The sequence below is a fragment of the Salvelinus fontinalis genome, chromosome 11 (genome assembly GCF_029448725.1).
Source record: "Salvelinus fontinalis isolate EN_2023a chromosome 11, ASM2944872v1, whole genome shotgun sequence".
Taxonomy (NCBI): Eukaryota; Metazoa; Chordata; class Actinopteri; order Salmoniformes; family Salmonidae; genus Salvelinus; species Salvelinus fontinalis.
The window spans coordinates 25281770-25303617 of NC_074675.1; the positions used below are offsets into that span (position 1 = coordinate 25281770).

The 21848-nt window shown below is 45.0% G+C and overlaps 2 protein-coding genes across 3 annotated transcripts in view; one reads left to right on the top strand and one right to left on the bottom strand.

The window, feature by feature from the left end:
* Window positions 1-13901, top strand: part of LOC129865365 (receptor-type tyrosine-protein phosphatase zeta-like) — a 46527-nt gene extending 32626 nt beyond the window's left edge. Inside the window, exons 11-29 of one of the 2 annotated variants that reach the window (XM_055938103.1) lie at window positions 1-92; window positions 1866-2013; window positions 3439-3530; window positions 3617-3702; window positions 4623-4643; window positions 5161-5257; window positions 5337-5407; window positions 5584-5718; window positions 5901-6032; window positions 6233-6396; window positions 6604-6739; window positions 7508-7654; window positions 7927-8020; window positions 8294-8370; window positions 9261-9392; window positions 9568-9720; window positions 11234-11376; window positions 11647-11782; window positions 13587-13901. The exon at window positions 1-92 is cut by the window's left edge and continues 850 nt beyond it. In XM_055938103.1, coding sequence (XP_055794078.1) covers window positions 1-92; window positions 1866-2013; window positions 3439-3530; window positions 3617-3702; window positions 4623-4643; window positions 5161-5257; window positions 5337-5407; window positions 5584-5718; window positions 5901-6032; window positions 6233-6396; window positions 6604-6739; window positions 7508-7654; window positions 7927-8020; window positions 8294-8370; window positions 9261-9392; window positions 9568-9720; window positions 11234-11376; window positions 11647-11782; window positions 13587-13730 — 2200 coding nt within the window. In that variant the 3' untranslated portion in view covers window positions 13731-13901. The remainder of the gene's footprint in view (window positions 93-1865; window positions 2014-3438; window positions 3531-3616; window positions 3703-4622; window positions 4644-5160; window positions 5258-5336; window positions 5408-5583; window positions 5719-5900; window positions 6033-6232; window positions 6397-6603; window positions 6740-7507; window positions 7655-7926; window positions 8021-8293; window positions 8371-9260; window positions 9393-9567; window positions 9721-11233; window positions 11377-11646; window positions 11783-13586) is intronic. The other variant, XM_055938104.1, reaches the window with a different exon arrangement.
* Window positions 13902-15022: 1121 nt separating this feature from the next.
* Window positions 15023-21618, bottom strand: LOC129865366 (HMG box-containing protein 1-like). Its single transcript, XM_055938105.1, has 11 exons — window positions 21571-21618; window positions 20346-20532; window positions 19865-20066; window positions 19594-19729; window positions 18999-19110; window positions 17925-18037; window positions 17570-17726; window positions 17321-17465; window positions 16877-17140; window positions 16617-16758; window positions 15023-16407 (listed from the first exon to the last, which is right to left on the bottom strand). The coding sequence occupies exons 1-11, from the start codon at window positions 21583-21585 to the stop codon at window positions 16390-16392; spliced, it is 1491 nt and encodes a 496-aa protein (XP_055794080.1). The 5' UTR covers window positions 21586-21618; the 3' UTR covers window positions 15023-16389.
* Window positions 21619-21848: the final 230 nt, after the last annotated feature.

The following is a 21848-nucleotide window of genomic DNA, read 5'->3' on the forward strand; positions in this document are numbered from 1 at the left end:
TCCCAGCAACTCCCTCTCCACGGCCTACGGCTCCTCCACTACCTCAGGCCTCGTCAAGGTCTTACAGCACACCACCCAGCCCATATTCACCGGTAAGAAACACCTGTGTACCCTGCAGCCCTGCATGTGTGCAGTAAATGTCTGTGTGTGTACATATAAAATACATGACACGTGACCTTTATGCCTTTGCCTCTCCTCCTGTTGCCAAAACGTGGTACTGTATAGTGCACTCTTACATTGTTTGGTTGTATGGTGGTTGTTTGAGGGTAGAATGATGGTTGTATGATGGTTGTTTGAGGGTTGTTTGATGGTTGTATGATGGCTTTATGATGCCCATATGATGGTTGTATGAAGGTTGTGTTTTGGTTGTGTGGCATTTGTATGATGGTTGTGTGATGGTTGTGTGACCTGTACCTCTCTGCTTTGTCCATCTGCCTCTCTCTGCCTGCTGCGCTGTCGATAAGGGTGATATTGCCGCTTAGACCTACGATGGTGATAATGGTGGTGGCGCTCTACTGGCCGGTGTTGGTTACGCTGGTGATGTGCCGTAACAGTCCAGCTCTTTGTGTCTGTCTACAGTGATCTACCCTTTTCGACTTTTCTCTCATCCTTTGGCTGCCCAGCGGTTCATACTGGGACACGCTGGTACTTCAGAGATCCATGTCTTCTACCAGTACCCAGCGGTGGTGGTATTCCTCTGCCAGTCTCTCTTCCTTCCCTTGAATCATAAGGAGTCACATCTTATGTCTCCTTCTGGGACTCTTTACCTGCCTTGCTGTGTGTGAGCTGGCTGCTCCTCCCTGACTCCAGTCTGCTGTCTGGTGGCTGCTCTGTTTAACCGCTCAGACTCTGTGGATGTTATGCTCCTCTCTGGTGGTCTGATGTAGTGTTGTGAAGTATTCGGTGTGGTGCTTATTTTTCACACTCTGTTCCAGACAATACCAGCTTTCAGAGGGGGACTTGGGTTCAGCAGCCTACAGACCCTCTCAACTTTCCAGCCCCGTACCCCTCTGTCGCCCACTCTGAAGAGGATTCTCTCACACCCTCCCAAGGGGGCTACACCCCCTTGCACCGTTCTCTCAGCCATTCAGAAGAGACAGCAACCCTCTACCCGTCTGTCACCCCCTCCGAAAAAGACACCACCCTCTCCCCCTCTGTCTACCCCTCTGAAGAGGATCCCAGGTCGGACAGACACGGGGTGACCTCTCAGGTTGGACGGACAGACATCAGTGGCTCAGGCTCTGGCCTCTACGGGGACGGGGTCAACCTAGGTCAGGACTGGCTGAGAGAGGCGACACTTTCCCTTGGGACAGACCTACGTTCACTCACACCGGCCTCTGCCATGGACCCAACAGAGGGAGAGACGCTGGAAGAGAGCAGCGGTGACTTAGGGGGTCTGTCCTCTAGCTTCTACTTTGAGAGTGAGACTGGTAGTGGTGTGTCCGAGGTGGACAGAGCCGGGGCCAATCTCCAGGGGTCTGTGGTGCTGGGGGAGGCTAGTGGGTCTGGAGATGGAGGTGGAGGGGTCCAAGTGGAGCCTGGTAACTCTGGTATAGAGCTGCATATCCCTTGTATAGATCTACGTGTCCCTTTTCTCTCTGACAGCAGGGCTGTGGAGGAGCTGAGGAAAGGTAACGTACACTCAGGACTCTCCAATCATGGTGGCGGGTTAGGTGATGTTATTCCGAGAGCGATATGAGATTTCCTTGTGTAGCAGAGGAAATATGATTATGGCATTTGTACTCAATGAGGTGGTAACAGATTTCCTACAAATTTTAAATGAATAAAGGATGTTTTTTCAAATCCAGGGTGTGTGCGTGTGCATACGAGTCTGTAAATAATAACCGATTCTTTCTCCCCCCCAGAGATCAATAACAGCAGCCATGAATCAAGGGTAGAAATGGTGGGAAGTGTTGCTGAGAGGGAGAGGAGGACAGTGGTCCCTCTGGCTGTGGTATCCACCCTCACCATTATCTGTCTACTGGTCCTGGTCGGCATCCTCATCTACTGGAGGTACGATTAGCACACTGTACTGTTAGCCATTTTGTCATTTCATCTGTAACTTACTGTATAAACTGAATACAGTAGATTACCATACATTCCACAGTAAAATACAGTACATTTGTTTTTCCAGCACACTGTAAGACTTTTCTATAATTTCAAAACCTATCAAATGCACAGTATTTTACGGTATTAATTATGGTGCATTGTGGTGAAATATTGTGTGAGCAGCTCATTGAGTTGATCAGGCTGTTTATTGTGGCCTGTGGAATGTTGTCCGACTCCTTCTCCATTGGCTGTGCAAAGTTACTGGATATTGGCGGAAACTGGAACACGCTGTCGTACATGTCGATCCAGAGCATCCCAAACATGCTCAATTGGTGACATATTATCCCCAGCACAAGATGCACCTGTGTAATGATCATGCTGTTTAATCAGCTTCTTGATATGCCACACCTGTCAGGTGGATGGATTATCTTGGCAAAGGAGAAATGCAAACTAACAGGGGTGTAAACAAATTTGTGCACAACATTTGTTTAACGGTCGTCTTTCGGATAGTTAGTAGACCAAGGCGCAGCGGGTGATGAATACATAATGATTTATTGCAAGATGAAGACAGACACGAAATACACTTGACTAATTTACAAAATAACAAAACGAACTAGACAGACCTAAACTACGAACTTACATGAAAACGAAGAACACATGAACAGGAACGAACGAACGAACGAACGAACGAACGAACGAACGAACGAGACGAGACGAGACAGTACCTTGTGGTGCAATGAACACAGACACAGCGACAATCACCCACAAACAAACAGTGAGAACAACCTACCTTAATATGACTCTCAATTAGAGGAAAACGCAAAACACCTGCCTCTAATTAAGAGCCATACCAGGCAACCCAAAACCAACATAGGAACGGAAAACATAGACTGTCCACCCAAAACTCACGCCCTGACCATCACACACATACAACACAACAGAAAACAGGTCAGGAACGTGACAATTTGAGAGAAATAAATTTTTTGTGCAAATGAAAAATGTCTGTGATCTTTTATTTCAGCTCATGAAACATGGGACCAACACTTTGCATGTTGTGTTTAAATTTGTGTTCGATGTAGATATAGGGAACAGATCAGAGTAGAAGTGGGTATTTTAATGGCTGAATATTTACCCATGTCCATTCGATCTGTTTTGCCCTTAAATCACGGACAGTTTGGAAGCCTTTGATTGGGCCTCTAGAAGTGCAAGTGATATGAAACACCTAGTTTTCACTAATATAACTTACTGGCCAATTACAGGCCATTTTTTTACAGTGTATGTTCAGATAGAAATGTATTGTGTAGAGCAGGTATGATTGTCTGCTCTGTAGAATTGGGAGTCGTGTCAGCTCTATTAATTATATTTCTATTTGCAACGTTTGTTCAACAGAAACTGCTTCCAGACGGTTGACTTCTACACTGAAGACACCGCCTCACCCAAAGTCATCTCTGCTCTGTCTTCACCTCTGCTGCTTGCCACAGGTAACGCACGCACTCACACTCGCACACACACACACACACCACACACACACCTTCGTCCATTCATCCATTCCTGCCTGTGTTTCCAGAAGAGCACGAGGCGCTGTCAGTGAAGCAGTTTGTGAAGCACGTGGCAGAGCTCCACCAGACCAACACCTTCTCCAAGGAGTTTGAGGTGAGGGAGACATCAGCCTGATTCTACTGTATGTGTTACACTCTTAACGCTCCCCAGCAGTATTAACATCACCTAGACATAGTGTTGTAGTCATGGTTGGGATTTGACCCTCACTGCTTACTAAAGCTGTCATTATTCCTTTCTAATCAATAAAAGTCTATGTTAGTTCAGACTATAACTGAACTCAACACTACTGGTAAGTGAGGCATCCTGTCTGAAAGGTGGCACTGTCTGAAACAGAAACGTTTGTTTAAGGGCCAATGAGAATGGTTAGAGTACCATTGTAGTTATTGTCTGTAGATGTTACTATGTGTATTAGATGTCCCTATCTATCTCAGTGTAACTGTTGTGGTTGTGGGTTAGCATGTTGAGGGTGTACTGTGTGTTTGGGTGAGGGACCACATTACACTGTCTCTGTAGGTAACCTTACTCTAACAAACCCTGTACATGGCTATAGATACACAGAGTTGGGCAAACCTTGTAGACATTTTAGTGCCATGTTCACACCACCCATTCATTCCAAGACAATGTTCCAATAGAATGTTAGGTGTCGACATGGCGTACAGTTTGCAAAACTGTGTGGATCAGTAGGCGACTCTGTCAATAGGCATGGCCACTACCTCCAGACGCATACACACACACACACACACACACACACACACACACACACACACACACACACACACACACACACACACACACACACACACACACACACACACACACACACACACACACACACACACACACACACACACACACAGAGCTGTTCCTCATGTCTGTGTATCTGCACTGACTGGTCACTGTGTGTCGCCCCGACCCCTCATCGCTGTGCCTTCTGCATTCTCACCCCCTCCTCCCCACCGCCCTTCCACCTCCCATTCTCACCCCCCGCCCCTCCTTCCTCCCCCCCCCATTAGATTGTGACAGAGTGTTATGAGGTAAGACTCCCTTTGTGTTAGATTAGATATGCGCACGGTATCAAAGATGTGATCTCATCTTATCCTGATTCATCAGGACTTCCTGAATCTTTGATGTTTGGCCTCAGAATCAGGAAGACCGTTTCTCTTTATCCTATCATTGGAATTGACGGATAGTGCTTTCTTTGCTGCATGGATCACATCTCTGAGTAGCTGTACTGTCTGCTGTCATGTATTTTAGTGCTTTCTTGTTTGTTGTGTTCTTCTTGCATGCTACCTTCTGTTTGATAATTGGACTCTGGCCGGGTTGTGTGTGTGTGTGTGTGTGCGCGTGTGTGCGTGTGTGTGCGCGCGTGTGCGTGTGTGTGTGTGTGTGTGTGTGTGTGTGTGTGTGTGTGTGTGTGTGTGTGTGTGTGTGTGTGTGTGTGTGTGTGTGTGTGTGTGTGTGTGTACGTACGGATGTGTGTACATGCGGATGTGTGTATTGGTCATTGGGCGGGGTTGTGTGACTGAGTGCCGGTGTGTGTTTCTCTTACAGGAGGTGCAGTCATGCACGGTGGAGATGGGCATCACCACTGACAGCTCCAACCACCCAGACAACAAGAACAAGAACCGATACATCAACATCATGGCCTGTACGTCACTCACACACACACACATACACACACATACACACACACACGCACTATTCATTAACCCTCTTTGTTGGTCTAGATGACCACAGCAGAGTCAAACTACTGGAAGAGGGAAAAGGTGGAGACTACATCAATGCAAACTTTGTTGATGTAAGTAGCTCCTCTCCTAATCATTAATATCATTCATATCTATATCGAATACTAAACATGTACGTACACTATGTAAATGGGATTAGTATAGAAATACGGACTGAGGGGTAGTATGAAAGATTGACTGGATGATTGGTTGATTGATTGATCTGTGTGTGTGTGTGTGTTCCTGTCAGGGTTTTGAGCGTACAAGGGCCTACATCGCAGCCCAGGGGCCCCTGAAGTCTGGAACAGAGGACTTCTGGAGGATGGTGTGGCAGGAGAATGTTGGAGTCATCGTCATGATCACCAACCTGTTGGAGAAGGGGCGGGTTAGTTAGTCACACAGACAGACTGCAGGCTGGGGCACTGTGTTAAAGTTTAACACAGTTTAAACAGAAAACATTGGTTCAAGAAGAAAGAAAAATGGAACATTTTGTGAAATGTTTATGTTACTTTTATATGACGGTTTTGACCCTTGTGTGACTGAGGCTCTCTCCCTCTGTGATGTCAGAGGAAGTGTGACCAGTACTGGCCAATGGAGAACCAGGAGGAGTACGGTCATTTCCTGGTGACCCTAAAAGAAACCAAGACCCTGGCCTACTATACCCTGAGGACCTTTACCCTCAGAGACACCTCACAAAAGGTACCTTCCTGGACACACACACGCACACACGCACACACACACACACACACACACACACACACACACACACACACACACACACACACACACACACACACACACACACACACACACACACACACACACCTTGAAGAAGATGCACTGCAGTGCACAGAGCCTCTAGTCTGTTTGACCCTGCCTGCTGTGTGTTGTACCTACAGGCTTCCCAGAGGGGACGCTGTGCTGAGAGGACGGTGGTCCAGTACCACTACACCCAGTGGCCTGACATGGGCGTGCCTGAATACACCCTGCCTGTCCTCTCCTTCGTGCGGGCCTCGTCCCAGGCCAGGACTCAGGACATGGGCCCCGTCCTCGTACACTGCAGGTGGGCTGGGTGTGTGGGAGGGGGGGTTAATAACAACCAGCAGGAAAGACTTGGCAAAAATATTTCTTGAGAAAGGGTTGAATAACACTATGCAGATCCAATGGCTTGGTGCTGGAGGTTGGATATCCAAGTATTCATTTCTGAAAAGGGAAGCGTCGTGTTGATGTGGGACTCTCCGTCATCAGTATGTCCTTTGTGTGTGTGTAGTGCTGGTGTGGGGAGGACAGGGACCTACATCGTGCTGGACAGCATGTTGCAACAGATCCAGGACCAGGGAACAGTTAACATACTGGGCTTCCTCAAACACGTCAGAACACAGAGGAACTACCTGGTACAGACGGAGGTAATGCACACACTTACAGGAGCAGCGTTTCTCAAACTTGTCCTGGGGTGAACCAAGGGGTGCACGTTTTGGTTTTTGCCCTAGCACTACACAGCCGATTCAAATAATAAACTCATTATCGGGTTTTGATTATTTTAATCAGCTGTTTAGTGCTAGGGCAAAAAAGTAAACGTGCAGCCCTTGAGGTCCCCAGGAACGAGTTTGGGAAACACTGAATTGGGGTTAATTGCCTTGCTCAAGGGCACATCGATAGATGTTTCACCTAGTCAGCTTGGGGATTCAAACCAGCAACCTTTTGGTTACTGGCCCAACGCTCTTAACCACCAGGCTACCAGACGCCTTTATGCCATGCTTTGATATACACAGACCTGAAAGTATTGGAAAGGTGGAAGCAACAAGGCTCTGTTCAATAGGCAAACTCTGAACAATTAGGAGCAAAGAGAAAGGCAAACTCTGAACAATTGGGAGCTAGGAGAAAGGCAAACTCTGAACAATTAGGAGCTAGGAGAAAGGCAAACTCTGAACAATTAAGAGCAAGGAGAAAGGCAAACTCTGAACAATTAGGAGCAAGGAGAAAGGCAAACTCTGAACAATTAGGAGCTAGGAGAAAGGCAAACTCTGAACAATTAGGAACAAGGAGAAGGGCAAACTCTGAACATATAGAAGCTAGGAGAAGGGGCTAGAGATTGAAATGCAACCGGGCCCAGCGCTGCTGTAGGTGATGTGAGTGTGAAGTCTCTCTCTGTGTTATGTCTCTCTGGTCCACAGGAGCAGTATGTGTTTATCCATGATGCCCTGGTGGAGTCCATCGTCAGCAGGGACACTCTGGTGACCTCTGGCCTGGTCCACTCCTACGTCTCGGACCTGCTGACCACTGGGCCCTCCGGCAGGACACGCATGGAGAGACAGTTCAAGGTCAGAACACACACACACGCACACACACACAGATGTGGGTTTGTCCCAAGTGGAAACCCTACACCCTAGTGTGCTACTTTCAGGGCCCTGACTTGGGACCTGCTCAAACACATTGAGGATACGTCAACACAACCGTCCTCCTTTCCTTGAAGTAGTCAATGATCTGGCATGACTTGATTGGTGAATCAAGTGTAGCGGGCGTGGTGGTATTGTGTTGGTTGTGTGGTTCATCTGGTAGCGTTGTGGTAATGTTTACTACTGTCGTGGCATAGCTGGTGAGTCAGTGCAGAGCCAGACAAGCTGACTACGCCGCTGCCCTGAGGGAAGGAAACGCTGACAAAAACAGGACCTCCTCTCTCATGCCGGGTGAGTTGAAGTAGCCAAACACGCACAACATGATATGGTGGGTTAGAGACAGCCATTCAGTCAATACCAGGAAGAGGGTCTCCTCCATCTATGTCTTACCCCAGCGGAGAAGAGAAATAGGCCAAAGAACATTTCGATTCGGAGTAATAAAAAAAAAATGGAATAGTTTATCTGGGCAAACCAGAAATCTTTCAATGAATAAATGCAAGCCATACTTTAGGACCACTTGAAAAGAATAGATTGGGTTGTGTGTTTCTCTGTGTTATGCTGCAGTGGAGAGATCCAGAGTATGTCTGTCATGTCCAGTGGAAGGAGAATCTTCAGACTACATCAACGCGTCCTATATCATGGTAAGAACAAGGTTGTCCACTTGATAAGGACCCCTTATAAATGCTTTATAGAGCATTCATAAGGTCTTCATAAACACTACATACACTGACTGTACAAAACATTAGGAACACCTGCTCTTTCCGTGACATAGACTGACATGGTGAATCCAGGTGAAAGCAATGATCCCTTATTGATGTCACCTATTAAATCCACTTCAGTCAGTGTAGAGGAAGGGGGGGGAGACAGGTTAAGAAAGGATTTTAAGCCTTGAGACAATTGAGACATGGATTGTGTGTCATTCAGAGGGTGAATGGACAAGACAAAATATGTAAGTGCCTTTGAAGAAGGTATGGTAGTATGTGCCAGGGACACTGGTTTGAGTGTGTCAATGTAACAGTATAACTTTAAACCGTCCCCTCGCCCCGACACGGGCGCGAACCAGGGACCCTCTGCACACATCAACAACAGTCACCCACGAAGCGTTGTTACCCATCGCTCCACAAAAGCCACGGCCCTTGCAGAGCAAGGGGCAACACTACTAACAGGTTTCAGAGCAAGTGACGTAACTGATTGAAACGCTACTAGCGCGGACCCGCTAACTAGCTAGCCATTTCACATCCGTTACATCAAGAACTGCAATGCTACTGGGTTTATCACGCTCAACAGTTTCCCATGTGTATCAAGAATGGTCCACCACCCAAAGTATTGTACATCCAGCCAACTTGACACAACTGTCCCTGTGGATCGCTTTCGACACCATGCCCCGACGAATTGAGGCTGTTCTGAGGGCAAAAGGGGTGCAAAAGTTGTTCCCAATGTTTTGTACACTCATAAATCATGTAGAAGCAAAGTCATATGTGTGTTCCAGATTCATGTTGTTTATTTTGACTGTGTCTGTGCTGTGTTCCAGGGTTACCACAAGAGCAGGGAGTTTATCCTGACCCAGTCTCCTCTCCCCTCCACTGTCTCTGACTTCTGGAGAATGGTCTGGGACCACAACTCACAGCTCATCATCTCCCTGCCTGACACACACACAGCACAGGTGAGCAGGTAGCACTTCACACACACACACACACACACACACACACACACACACACACACACACACACACACACACACACACACACACATACACACACACACACACACACACACACACACACACACAGGTCAACAGTTTCACACCTATAACGCTGTCTCCATTGTGTCTTATCAGCGCGAGGGGGAGGAGTCTTGTGTGTATTGGCCCAGTAAGGATCAGCCAATCAGCTGTGAGGGTTTCATAGTGTCGTTCTCTGGAGAGGACCACATCTGTCTGGCCAACGAGGAGAGACTGGTGGTCCACGACTTCTTACTGGAGGCCACACAGGTGAGATCCAACCACACACACTCACACGTGTACGCTCACGCACGCATACACACACAGATCCAACCACACACAGCCAAGCTAGCCCAGCTAGCAACATAACGTTCTTGGTGGGAGCTTGGTGAGAGCATGGCTGTCCTATGGTTGTTTTCATTCAACCTTTCCACAACCTTCTGGGAATAGTGCAGGATAGTTGCTTGCCTTTGAAACATTCTCGGCACATTTAAGGAACTTGACAAAAAAAACATTATTTTCTTGGTATTTCATTACTTTAACAGAACATTTCCTAAAAGTTCAAACGTGGTTACATTTAATTTCAATGTTGGTTATGTTCTCCAACTAGTTTGGCATTGGGAATGTTCTCAGATAGTTGAGAGAACGTTGAGAAACAAGTTTTTCTGTGAGAATTTCAGTACTTCAGCATAACGTTTCCTACAGGTTTCCTTGTGGTTCTATTTAAAGTCATGTTCTCAAATTGTTCCATGAACGTTAAGAAAACGTTCCATAAAAACACAAGAAAGTGTTTGTAATGTTTAGAGAACGTTCTAAGAAAGTTATTTGAAAACGTAAACATTCCTTTCTCAGCATCAACAGAACTCTCTCTATCCTCTATCTTGTTAAGTGTGTTGGCCGCGCCCACTAGTTGTCCACATCTGATCTTAGTGAGTTCTTGTTTCACAGAGTGCTTATTGGTAGTCTTAAGCAAATCTACTCTGAAACAAAAGTATACACCTCACACACGTGGTTATGGGCTTAAAAAAAAGAAGACACCTGTATGTCAGATATAGAGTTGAAATGTAGAACATTTTGAGTTTGCATCCCAATGTCCACTTTATATACATCACAGAAGACTGAAATATAACACAACCGTTTCACATAGAAACCGAATTTTCATCTGTTTTTTTAAATAATGTTTATTGATTATGAAATTATGAAAAGTATTAATAACATTCCACCCATTAGGCAACTAGAAGGTGATTTGGTCATTTGACTGCAGGAAAGGGCTACTAAGGAAATTAATTTCCATGTGTCCTATCTGTGCTTGGAGTTCAAACATGTTTTGAACCCAAAATAATCTAGCAGTGTTATTAAAAGTCTTATTGAAACATTCAGTGAACATTTTTAAGGAAGTTATTAAAAAAACTCAAAATTTCTCAGAGGGTTAATACAACCTTTTGGGGAAACGTTCAAGGAACCAGAGTAAAACGCTCTCAGAGCCTCCCTGGCTACAAACTAAAAATAAACATTCCCAGAACAGGCAACATTTTCACTTCTGTTCTCAGAACGTTTAAAAAACGGTTTTATCGGTCAGAAAGCATATTGGCTTTGTTCCCACAACCAATGTGAAACCAAAAACATACGTTCCCACAACTTCCAAGGAACCAAATGTGCTAGCTGGGAGAGATCAAACCACACACACAGATCAAACTAGACACACACACACACAAATGAGGACCACACACAAACGAGAACTACATATTCCCACACCCACACTCCTCACTCTCTCTTTCCCCAGGATAACTATGTCCTGGAGGTGCGTCAGTACATGTCCCCCTGCTGGCCCAACCCAGACAGCCCTGTCAGCGGCACCTTCCAGCTGCTCAACATTATCACAGAGGACAGCAGACAGAGAGAAGGAACCATAGTCGTACATGACCGGTGAGTTACTGCTCTCCTCTGTTCCTCAAGTCTTCTCTGTTCCCTCTGTGTTCTCTGGGGTTGGGAGGTCAGATGAGAGCTGGTAGGGTGCGAGCAATCTTATTTGAAGAGTGTGTTAACTCACTGATGGGAACTGATTTCACCAATTCACCATATAAAGTGCTTTCTGTTCCAGGAGTAGTTGGTTCATTCTGTGTTTGAGACAAAGACGTGGGTGTTGTTTCTGTAGTTGGTACATAGCATACTTTCCCCTGTCTGTGTCTGTGTTAGGCTGGGTGGCTCGATGGCGGGGCTGTTCTGTGCCCTCAACACCCTGGCACAGCAGCTGGAGCAGCAGGGCTCTGTGGATGTGTACCAGGTGGCACGCATGACCAACCTCATGAGGCCTGGTGTCTTCAACGACATGGTATGTCCTGGAACAGCACACACACTACACAGAAACCCAGGGAACATAGCACAGCTCAAACATAGACACATACACACTCACACCAGGCTGATTATATAGACTAGACGTAACATAGTAAACGAAAATTCGGGACATTCAAATTAGTATGATTGTTACGTTTGGTATGGTTACATAAGACAGAAGGTTACTTAGGCAAAAACAGAAGGACAGGTGTTGGTCGGGGTGGATGGGTGGTCGTTTAACGTGAACATCTATCAATCCAAAGGTTGCGTTTTCAGATCTCATCACAGACAACTTTAGCAACTTTGCAACTACTTTCTACTTTTTAGCTACTTTGCAACTACTTAGCATGTTAGCTAACCCTTACCCTTACCCAAACCCTAAACTTAACACTTTAACCTAACTCCTAAACCTAACCATTTACCCCTAGCCACCTAATGTTAGCAACCTAGCTAATGTTGGCATTAGCCACCGAGCTAACGAGAGCCACAACTAATTGCAATTCGTAACATATCATACGAATTGTAATTCGTAACATATCAAATGAATTGTAATTCGCTAACATGAGCCACAACAAATTGGAATTTCTAACATATCATACGTAAACACAAATTCGTAACATATTGTACGAAATGCAATTCGTAACATATCATACAAATTATAATTCATAACATATAATAAGAAATGGATTATGGACATCCACAAATGAATAAATACCATACCAAACAGAACATATCACACTCATTTGGGTCTGACGGATTTTAGTTTACTATGTTACGCCTACCTCTGAGTCCAGGTTGCACGCACGCACACACACAGACTCACACTCACACCTTACACAAACAGCTTACACAAACAGCTCACATAGCTCACAAAGTTAGCTTACACACACACCTGCACACCATACACAGTTAGCTCACTCACACACTGCTCACAAATAGCTCCCACACACACCTGGCCAGAGTGCGAATGACAACATGACATTCGGCGGGGTCTCTATTGAGTGCATGCGCTTGCTTTGGCCTAATAATAAAGACGTAATTTAAACAGTAAAATTAGTTACATTTAATGTGGCATGAACACAACCAGTCATGATATTTTCAACTGATCAAATTTTGTCAAACAAATAACTTCAAAAGTAGGCTACCTGTGCATCTATGTCCACTCCAAAATATTTCCAGCACCAGAAAGTATGCCTAATGACATCCAGCGATTGCCATTCATTAGGTCTACAATCATTGATGCGTCTTGCTGACAAATTGACCTTTTTGGTAGCCTAAAAAGTCAGGACACCTAAAATGAGGCTGAAAGTGTCCTGGCAAAAACGGGATGGACAGCCTAACACACAAGGTCAACTTACAAAACGAGGCTATAATGTGAACTTCAAATAGGCCTACCAGTAGCCAGTGTGTACTTGTAAAAAATAAATAAAAGGTGAGTAAACTCTGATTGCCGGTCGCGGTGAAAAAAGTAACGCTCCCAATACCTTCAATGCATTTTTATGAAAAAGGTGGGTAAACGCTCTACTAAGCCTAAGCCTAAACCATAAAAACATTATGCCTCCTCCACCAAACTTTACAGTTAGCACTATGCATTCTGGCAGGTATTCTCCTGGCATCCGCAGAACCCAGATTCTTCCGTCAAACTGCCAGATGGTGAAGCGCCATTTTTTTCACAATTTTTTTTCACCAAAGACCCCCCCACAAAAACATGTGGGGACTTTTGTTGCATTTAGGGGAGCTAACATCTCATTTAGGGGAGCTGAGCCCTTTACTGATTCTGTCTTTCACTGCTCCACTCCTAGGAGCAGTACCAGTTCATGTACAGGGCCGTGTTGAGTCTGGTGGACAGCCAGGAAGACCAGAGGGCCCTACAGTCCCCTGAGACCAATGGTTCAGTTCTCCTGGGGGCCACCACTGCAGCAGAGAGCCTGGAGTCCCTCATGTAACCTCTCACACACAGAGACACACGCACATACATACACACTACAAGGAGCACCACACACGCTGGAAAATACACTGTGCTCTATGTCCTTCACTATCTCAATCATCCAGAGAGAGAGAGAGAGAGAGAGAGAGAGAGAGAGAGAGAGAGAGAGAGAGAGAGAGAGAGAGAGAGAGAGAGAGAGAGAGAGAGAGAGAGAGGAGAGAGAGAGAGAGAGAGAGAGAGAGAGAGAGAGAGAGAGAGAGAGAGAGAGAGAGAGAGAGAGAGAGAGAGAGAGAGAGAGAGAGAGAGAGAGAGAGAGAGAGAGAGAGAGAGAGAGAGAGAGAGAGAGAGAGAGAGAGAGAGAGAGAGAGAGAGAGAGAGAGAGAGAGAGATAATTGCCTTTTTTTTGCGCCAGTCGTTTGCAACGTGAGCTAGCCACTAGTGGATTGTGATTAATAGGCTTAGCTGGCTACAAAATACATGAGATTACGCATCCAATTTACAGACTAAGACATACTGTTTGTTGACCAGATGTTGCAACTGGCTACTAGGGGCTGGTATTCTGTGCCTTTTGTAATTCATGTTGTACTTTAAAACTGTTTTGATACTATGTCTTTGTGACTAATGCCAAATGTTCTGTACTCTTTTTTTTTAAAGGTGACCACTGTCTTGCTTAAAGTTTGTTAAAACTTTTTGAGTTATTTGATTGAACTATCTATCCCTTTGAAACGTCTCATTTGTATGTAATTACTTAAAAGGGATACATATCCTTCCTATATTCTGTCATTCTATCTACTGTATGTTTCTTCTCGCTCTTGGGGATGACTTGTGTAAATACTGGTGTTAAACATGTAGAATAAGAGATAATCAGTTGGAAAGGTGAAATTATATAATATTATCTCATATTATGTAAATAATAATAATTGACCACTATCAAAAGGCCAAATGTATTTATACATCTAGATTTGATATTTTACTATGAAGTTGGCTTTCTAGCCATTTACAAACATTATTGCTGTTTATTTTCATCAGTTTTTTTCGGGGGGGGGGGGGGGGGGGGGGGGGGTGTATTACTGTGTTGATGATTGAGTTCAAATATCGATAATGCTTATTTCTTATGTTTTGATCTTTTTTAACATTATAAAGTTTGGACTTTTGAGTAGTCATAAGATTATTATAAAGAGCACTGTATATTTGAACAGGATGACTAAAGATGTTCTCTAAACCTTAACCTCGTCATTTACTATCACAACAGACTCTTGTCGTCGTCTCAGTCAACTTTCCTTTACCCCAATCAAACTCTTTCACAAAAAAAAAGTTTAAATCCATGCTTTTATTTATACTATAATACAAGAGCATTGTGGGTACAAGTTTCAGGAAGACCTGTACATTATTGATGAAGAGAAATAAATAAACTAATCAAATCAATTTCACAATCTTGATAGTTAAACTGAGATTGAGTCAGAAATGATACTTGCATATAGCTATACTTGAATTGTATGTTACATATTGATGTACACAACACATATCCGTCATACAGAAAATAAAGTGTATGCTGTGCATAATTGCAGTGAGAGTATGCATGTCTGTCCCATAGGTATGTTAACATCATTATAATATAACACGTCATTATTATATGGCCTATTCGTTTGTCACACACCCAGTGCACTTGACCCGGGTAAGATATGCCCAGTTCCAAACCAACCCCTACCCACTAGACACCAGTGTAGATATGAGATGAATAAATAAGATCTACTTTAAAGGAAACATCCAATCAAAAACTATGATGTGACAAGTGACACTTTGCTTCTTGAAAGGTAATATCTTGAAAGCTGCTGACATGCAAACATGTTGGTATCAACAATGGACTAATGTAACAAATACCAAAATATTGTTTTTGAGTGTAGTTTTTAAGTGCCTAAGGGGTAGGTGTCCATTTGGAATACAGCAAGAATCAAGGTTAAGCACATATCCCACCCACCCCTCCCTCCCTTCCCCTCTGCATGTACAAAGTCAAAAATAGTTTTTTTTTGTGCAATAATATATCGAGTTATACAAATATAGGCATAAGAATAATCGGAAGCATTTTTTTAATTCCCTAGACTGATCTCTGGTTGAAAAATAGACTTTTAGTTTTCACCTCCCCTTTCCCAACTCTACAGCACCACATGGGCTCATGTTTTTCAAGCAATAAGGTATGAAATGACCTGAAATGAATCAAAATGAGTTAAAAAGAATACATTCTCGCTTTGGAAGATTAAGGCAAGTCGGACATTAAAAAAATATCCTATATTCAAGCACAGTTAGTATATTATATATACTGTATATATCTATATATTTTTTTTCTTCTTACATAAATCTCTATTTGTTTAGAAAGCAAGCATACCCCGAATCACAGTAGAGTAACGTCACAGGAAGTGTAGCTGGCTCTAAAGTGTGTGTGTGTGTGTGTGTGTGTGTGTGTGTGTGTGTGTGTGTGTGTGTGTGTGTGTGTGTGTGTGTGTGTGTGTGCGCGCGCGCGTGCGTGCGTGCGTCTTCCTCAGCTCAGGAGTGGTAGCCGGTTTGAGCATGTACTGCCTCCCCCCATACACCCCTCTTCTCGGTTTGTCCTCCCCTCCATCGCCTCCCTCTCTTTTCTCCTGTCATCTGCCTCATCCCTCTCTCTCGTGTGTCTGCGCCTCTTAGTTCCCCTGGGAACCCTGTAACGGAGAACAAGATAAAGAGAGAGGAAAGGTTAGGAACAGTTTCAAGGGGCTGATATTGAAATGACCACCATGCAAGAGGCTTCATATGCTATGTGTGTGTGTGTGTGTGTGTGTGTGTGTGTGTGTGTGTGTGTGTGTGTGTGTGTGTGTGTGTGTGTGTGTGTGTGTGTGTGTGTGTGTGTGTGTGTGTGTGCTCTCCTCACTGAGTTGGTTCTCTTGCGTTTCCAGCAGTCAGGGTTGAGTCTCTTCTGCTCGTCAGCCAGAACCTTGGCCTCCATGGTGTACATCCTTCTCTCCTCTCCTCGCATCTTCTTCCACTTCTCTCCCAGGATCACACTGATCGCTCTGAGGGCAGCACACACACACACACACACACAATAATGTGTTACATTCACTTGATTGATTAGTCCAGGGAATTTGGGGATTTTTTTGCACACACAAATGCGCACACGCGCACACACACCTGTTGTCCTTCCCAGGGTACATCTGGGTGTACTCCAACCTGAACTTCTTTGCGAATAGCATGAATGCATTCATTGGCCGCTTGCACTTCGTGGGCGAAGCCCCGCCGGCTGCTCCCGAGTCCTGCTGGCTCTTAATTAGCTTGTTGCGGTGTGTGTCTTGGTCGGGGCTGACGGCGCCCCCGCCGGACTGGGAGGTCCTACGCTGCCGGGCCATGCTGCTCAGGACGTACACCGCCGACGAGTCCAGGGGAGTGAAGTCATAACTGATGTGAAAAACACAGGAACACAAAGAAGAGTCACACACTGAGATCTGAGAGGCTTTAGCTCAGGGGGACTAACACAGTCTTGAACAGCCGCGGTTCAAATCCAGCGTGTCACACATGGTTTGTAAAGTACAGAATGGACACTACTACCGCTATTGAACTAACGCGGAGGGGTTTTACCTCCTGAATGTGTCGAACACCAGGGAGTCGTCAGTGTGGACGGCATCTCTGTGTCCAGGAGGCAGACACACGTCTCCCACCATCACCTCATAGCACGGGATCCCATACTGCACCACAGTCAGACTGGGGTTGAACGACGACCAGCCTGCCACAAGAACACACACGTTAGGAAAACACACGTTACACACATACACCTTATACTTTACATACGTTACACACACATCACCCACACACACCCGGGCCTCCTACCTTTGTTTCTGACGTAGAACGGGTGGTCCAGCTGACACTCAGCGGACAGAAGACACTCCCCACAGGCACCTGGGTCAAAGGTCAGCTTGAGGACGGACTGGCCGAACGCCCGGCTCTCTGTGTGGGACACCAGCCTCAGGCCCTCACGACCATAGCCCTGAGGACAAGACACAACAGAGTTATTGATGGAGAACTTTACTCACAAGGCGCTCATAGGGAGATAGGAGATGATAGGAGACCATATTAAAGAATTTCAGTTAAACTGTGTTACTCAGGAACACATTAGTCCACTGAGCTAGGCATTATTGTACCTTCAGGGGATGTGATTTTGCCTCTAAATGAGTATGTACTGTACCTTCAGGGGGCGGGTTATAGCCTCTGCCTCATCGTCTGAGTCTTCGTCTGACATCAGTTTCTCAGCATCCTGCCACTCCACACTAGAACCCTTGTGGAACCGCAGACGAGTGCCTGAGGACACAGGAAGAAATTTATAGAAAATGGATTAATGGTCATTACACAACAAGGTCAGGCGTTCGGTCCCGGAAGTGATCACATAGACAGTCAGTGCCCAGTTTATTAAGTACATTTAGTACCAGGTCGGCCCTCCCTTTGCCCCCAGAACGGCCTGAATTATTCGGGCATGGATTCTACAAGCTGTCGGAAAAGCTTGTAGAATCCATGCCCAATTGGTATCAAGGGATCTAATGTGTACCAGGAAAACATTCCCTACACCAGTACACCACCAGCCTGTACTGTTGACACCAGGCAGGATGTGTCCATGGACTCATGCTGCTTACGCTAAATCGAGCTTGACGCAACAGGAACCGGGATTCGTCGAGCCAGGCGATATGTTTCCACTCCTCAGTTGTCCAGTATGATCACGTGCCCACTGGAGCCACTTCTTATTTTTATTTGATAGGAGTGGAACCCGGTGTGGTCGTCTGCTGTAATAGCCCATCCGTGACAAGGATCGACGAGTTGTGCATTCTGAGATGCCGTTCTGCACACCACTGTTGTACTGCAAATGATTTGTCGGTTTGCGTCTACCTGTTAGCGTACACGATTCTTGCCATTCTCCTTCGACCTCTCTCATCAACAAGCTGTTTTCGCCATCAGGGCTGCTGCTGACTGGATGGTTTGTGTTTGTTGCACCATTCTCTGTAAACCTTAGACACGGTCGTGCTTGAAAAGCCCATGAGGGCGGCCGATTCTGAGATAGTAACAGTGACGATCATGCCATGCTCAAAGTTGATATGGGCACTCGTTTTGCTCATTCTAACTGAATGCCTCGATATCTGTCTGCCTGCTTTAAATAGCAAGCCACAGACACGTAGCTAATAAACTGGCCGATAAGTGCATATATATACAGTATATATGAATAAATAAATAAATATATACTGTATATATGTATATATATATATATATGTACCTTTGAGGAAGCAGTGCCATGCAGTAGGTGGCCAGGAGTGGCTCCAGCCCATGTCCTCGTCATCAGACACAGAGGAGTGACAGGACACAGCAGACTCACACTCACTACTGACCTGTAGAGAGGAGAGAGACCAGAGGGGGTTGTCACGACAGCAGGATCAGTTAGTTAGCTAGCTAACTGTCACTTACATTCTCAAACAACTCCCTATTTCAAATTCACGGGGAAAGACGATCGACTTGGAATTGTATAATTGACTTAATATTCTCGGTAAAAGCAGTGCGTTTGCTGCACTGGTCCAGTGTAAATTCACCAGTGAATTTAGTGTAGCATAACGTGCTCCCGGATGGCGCAGCGGTCTAAGGCACTGCATCTCGGTGCAAGAGGCGACACTACAGTCCCTGGTTTGAATCCAGGCTGAATCACATCCGGCCGTGATTGGTAGTCCCAGAGGGCGGCGCACAATTGGCCCAGCGTCGTCTGGGTTTGGCTGGGGTAGGCCATCAATGTAAATAAGAATTTGTTCTTAACTGACTTGCCTAGTTCTTAATTAACTGACATGCCTAAATAAAATAAAATCAAAAATAACAGCTCTTACCCTGACTCGCCTGCTGCGCTCCCTGTGTTGGCCTCTAGAGGGCAGGCTGCTGGAGGTCAGGGGAGGCCGGGTGTGGGGAGGCCGTGCGTAGGAATGGAGGTTACTACTGATGCCAAAGATGTGGACGGGAGTTGACCTGGGGTAGTTCGAAATGGACAGTTATGAAGTATTAAAACGGGAGCAGGTGTGTGTGTGTGTGTGTGTGTGTGTGTGTGTGTGTGTGTGTGTGTGTGTGTGTGTGTGTGTGTGTGTGTTACAGTAACAACCCTACCTGACGACCTGAGTGGAACCCTGTAGCAGGGGACTCTGGGGGCCTGTGGCGATGTGAGCTAGCTGTGTGAGCCAGTGTGTGTCCAGGGGCCCGGCCGTATGACTATGTCCGTCACGTTCCTGATGGGACACCCCCGCCCCCACCTGAAACACGGCGGGGGCTGTCTGGTCCTCCTCCACCTCCTCCAGCTCCGGGAGGTCATCTAAGGTGAAATTACAGAAATATAATAACTAGGTTCAGAGCTCCTTTACGGGGTTAAATATGTAAACAGAATAGCTAGAATGAACAGAGATCTAAAAGCACGATGTTTCACAGTAAATCAGGAATTATGTATTTGTATCACTCTGCTTAATGATGTACAAAAGGTGCTTTATAATTTCAAAGTATGGTAATAATTGACCATAATATTTACCTGTATAAAGCATAGCCTACATTACACATCTATAATCACATCATAAACATGACATTGGCTTATTATTACCATATTCCATGTGGCTGTCACTGGTGGGGCATCCGAGGGAGGAGGGCAGGTGTTCTTCACACTGGAGAAGGTCCAAGCCCTGTTCTCTACTTGCCTCTGGCCCTGTGATATCCAACATTCTACTGCTGGTGCTCAGGGGACTCTTAATTTCCCACACCATGTTATAATGCTTCTTTAGGTCATCTGACTGGATACAAACACACACACACATTCATTCATTCATTAACGTTTTATTAACAAAGTTATTGAATGTGAGCACAATACAACTGTTGTGTTACTAGGGTGACCACATTTAAAATACCCAAATGCGGGACAATAGGATGATTTTACGAGACTTTCGCGGGACAGTGTACCCTGGTGTACAACATTGGAAAGCGGCGTTGAAGTGGGGAAAAAGGGGGTGCGATGAGGAAGGGAAGGATGGAGAGCTGGGCGATTTTTCTTACGCAGAACCAATTACGCCTATGCCATTTGTCAACATTTGTGTTGTAAATTGAGAGCAGCTATTACAAAAAAAGTAACACTCATATAATTGTATAAACAACGTACCATCATAATGAGTAAAATTAGAGAGATAACTTTTTCCATTCAATTTCGCAACAGCGTCATGTGATGCAGGCCTTGTTTATAAACGTTCAGGACATCGCGCGTGCGCATTTGCGCTCATTCATTCAATACCGTGAAAGGACGATAACTCACTCGCATAAGTTAAAATCACGAAAATATCTCACAAATAGTTATACCCAGCATCGACAGCTAACTATATTACTGCCGACTGATTTGGTTTATAACGAAATACTTACATAGTAATACACGATCCCATTGATTTGGAAAACGCAACCTAATTTGGCAAAGGCTTAGTCAAAACACAGAAGTGTCGAGCTGACAGAAACACAGTTTAAAAATCGACAAGTATTGGATCTTGCCGAAGCAGAAAATATTAAAACATGTCACGAGGAGCAAATTTTTATACAATTTTATACAATACAATGAAATGAAAGAATGAAAGAAAGAGCCTATGCCTTCGTCTCTTGCTCAAGCTGGTAAGAAAACTAAACGCCAACAATGAAATTTGTATGCGATCTGACATGTCATTCGAAACTGAAGAAGGCAAGACAACTTCGCCTTTTTCCTATGCACCTTTAAGATTTTGCTATTTATTTATTCATTTCGTTGAAATAAACTCTGCCTACAGTATTTCTAATAAACTTTCTGTGCAACTCACCAAAACAGTCGCCATCAACGAGAAGTGAGAGATAAATATTATTCTTTTTCGCAAACATTATTGGTGGCTTCAGACGTCAATCTATGACTTCTCTCTTGGTAATTGGTTATTCACTAAGTAAATACACCCTCATATTTGTTTGCGCAGTTCCTTTTGGCTGTAATCCATGTCCCTCATCTCTCAGATGGCTCTAATTGGACGACTTCGTGCAACTAGCTATTGTAGTTTTTATACTGTATGAGGTTTGGTAACAGTTTGGACTACAATGTCAGGGACTG

Coding starts and splice junctions, on each gene's coding strand:
- LOC129865366 (XM_055938105.1), bottom strand. Junction 19,730..19,864: donor GGTTCCACTCAGGTCGTCAG/GTAGGGTTGTTA, acceptor GAACTACCCCAG/GTCAACTCCCGTCCACATCT. Junction 17,141..17,320: donor GTGTTCGACACATTCAGGAG/GTAAAACCCCTC, acceptor TTTTCACATCAG/TTATGACTTCACTCCCCTGG.